Source organism: Cynoglossus semilaevis, unplaced genomic scaffold (assembly GCF_000523025.1).
Source record: "Cynoglossus semilaevis isolate Cse_v1.0 unplaced genomic scaffold, Cse_v1.0 C19076634, whole genome shotgun sequence".
NCBI classification, from domain to species: Eukaryota; Metazoa; Chordata; class Actinopteri; order Pleuronectiformes; family Cynoglossidae; genus Cynoglossus; species Cynoglossus semilaevis.
In genome coordinates, this window is record NW_007587299.1 from 1 (window position 1) to 882 (window position 882).

The window sequence follows — 882 nt, forward strand, 5'->3', positions numbered from 1 at the left end:
AAAAACTCTCAGCGCAACAGATACCAGTGATCCATGGTACCAGGACCAGGTGACTGTGTTGATGGACTCACCAGGCACTGTCCCTGATGATGTCCCTGCCATCGAAGGAGTAAATGGGGACGTTCTCCCTCATTCTGTCCGCCCTGTCTCCAAAGACGGACGACCAGCTGCTGAACAACACTTGGTCCTGAAAGACAGAGAAGTGAGTGACCGACGCCCCGCCGCCATCACCACGCCACACTCAAACGCTCCGCGGTCTAACCTTAAGGTTCAAGATGGGGAGGTGGTCCCTGTCTGAGCCACGGACGATGGTGTAGAGGTCCTGAAGCTTGGAGGACAGGAACGCTCGGAAGGTTCCCTTCAGACCCACGGCGCGGGCCTGTTGGAAGCACAGGAAGTCGGCGCCGCGGATTCCTCGCATGTTACCGGACTGAGGGGCGTTCAGGGCGATGAGGTGAAGCTGTGGAGGAGACGGAGGTTTGTTAGAAGATGAACCAGGACTCCAACTGCTGACCTCACTGCTGTAAGGCAAGAAAAATTACCACCATGTCACCCCAGGGACTGAAGAGTCAAAGAAAAGTGTCTTTAAAGCAGAAATGTATCTCTGCTGCCCCCTGGTGCTGACTTTTTAATTTATTAAAATGGTGATCCACTTTGTTTTTGTTTTATTTCAAATCCATTAAAATAATTAAAATCGTTTAAAAGTGCTGAAATAAAAAAGAAAAAATAATTCCCAAGTGTTTGAGGGAATTTTAGGAAAATTTCTAATATGTTTCTAATTTAAAAACTTACGTAACAAAATGTTTAAGTCACTCACCCCTGATCCCGTGTGCCCGTGGCCCCCAGGCTGGGGCAGGGGGGGGCTGGGTCGTCGCTGTGGTG

At 49.8% G+C, this 882-nt stretch overlaps 1 protein-coding gene across 1 annotated transcript; it reads right to left on the reverse strand.

The window, feature by feature from the left end:
- Window positions 1–57: 57 nt before the first annotated feature.
- LOC103399317 (collagen alpha-1(XVIII) chain-like) lies at window positions 58–876 on the reverse strand. The gene is made up of 3 exons (XM_008338013.2): window positions 818–876; window positions 263–460; window positions 58–187 (listed from the first exon to the last, which is right to left on the reverse strand). The coding sequence occupies exons 2-3, from the start codon at window positions 419–421 to the stop codon at window positions 68–70; spliced, it is 279 nt and encodes a 92-aa protein (XP_008336235.2). The 5' UTR covers window positions 422–460; window positions 818–876; the 3' UTR covers window positions 58–67.
- Between the last annotated feature and the right edge of the window lie 6 nt (window positions 877–882).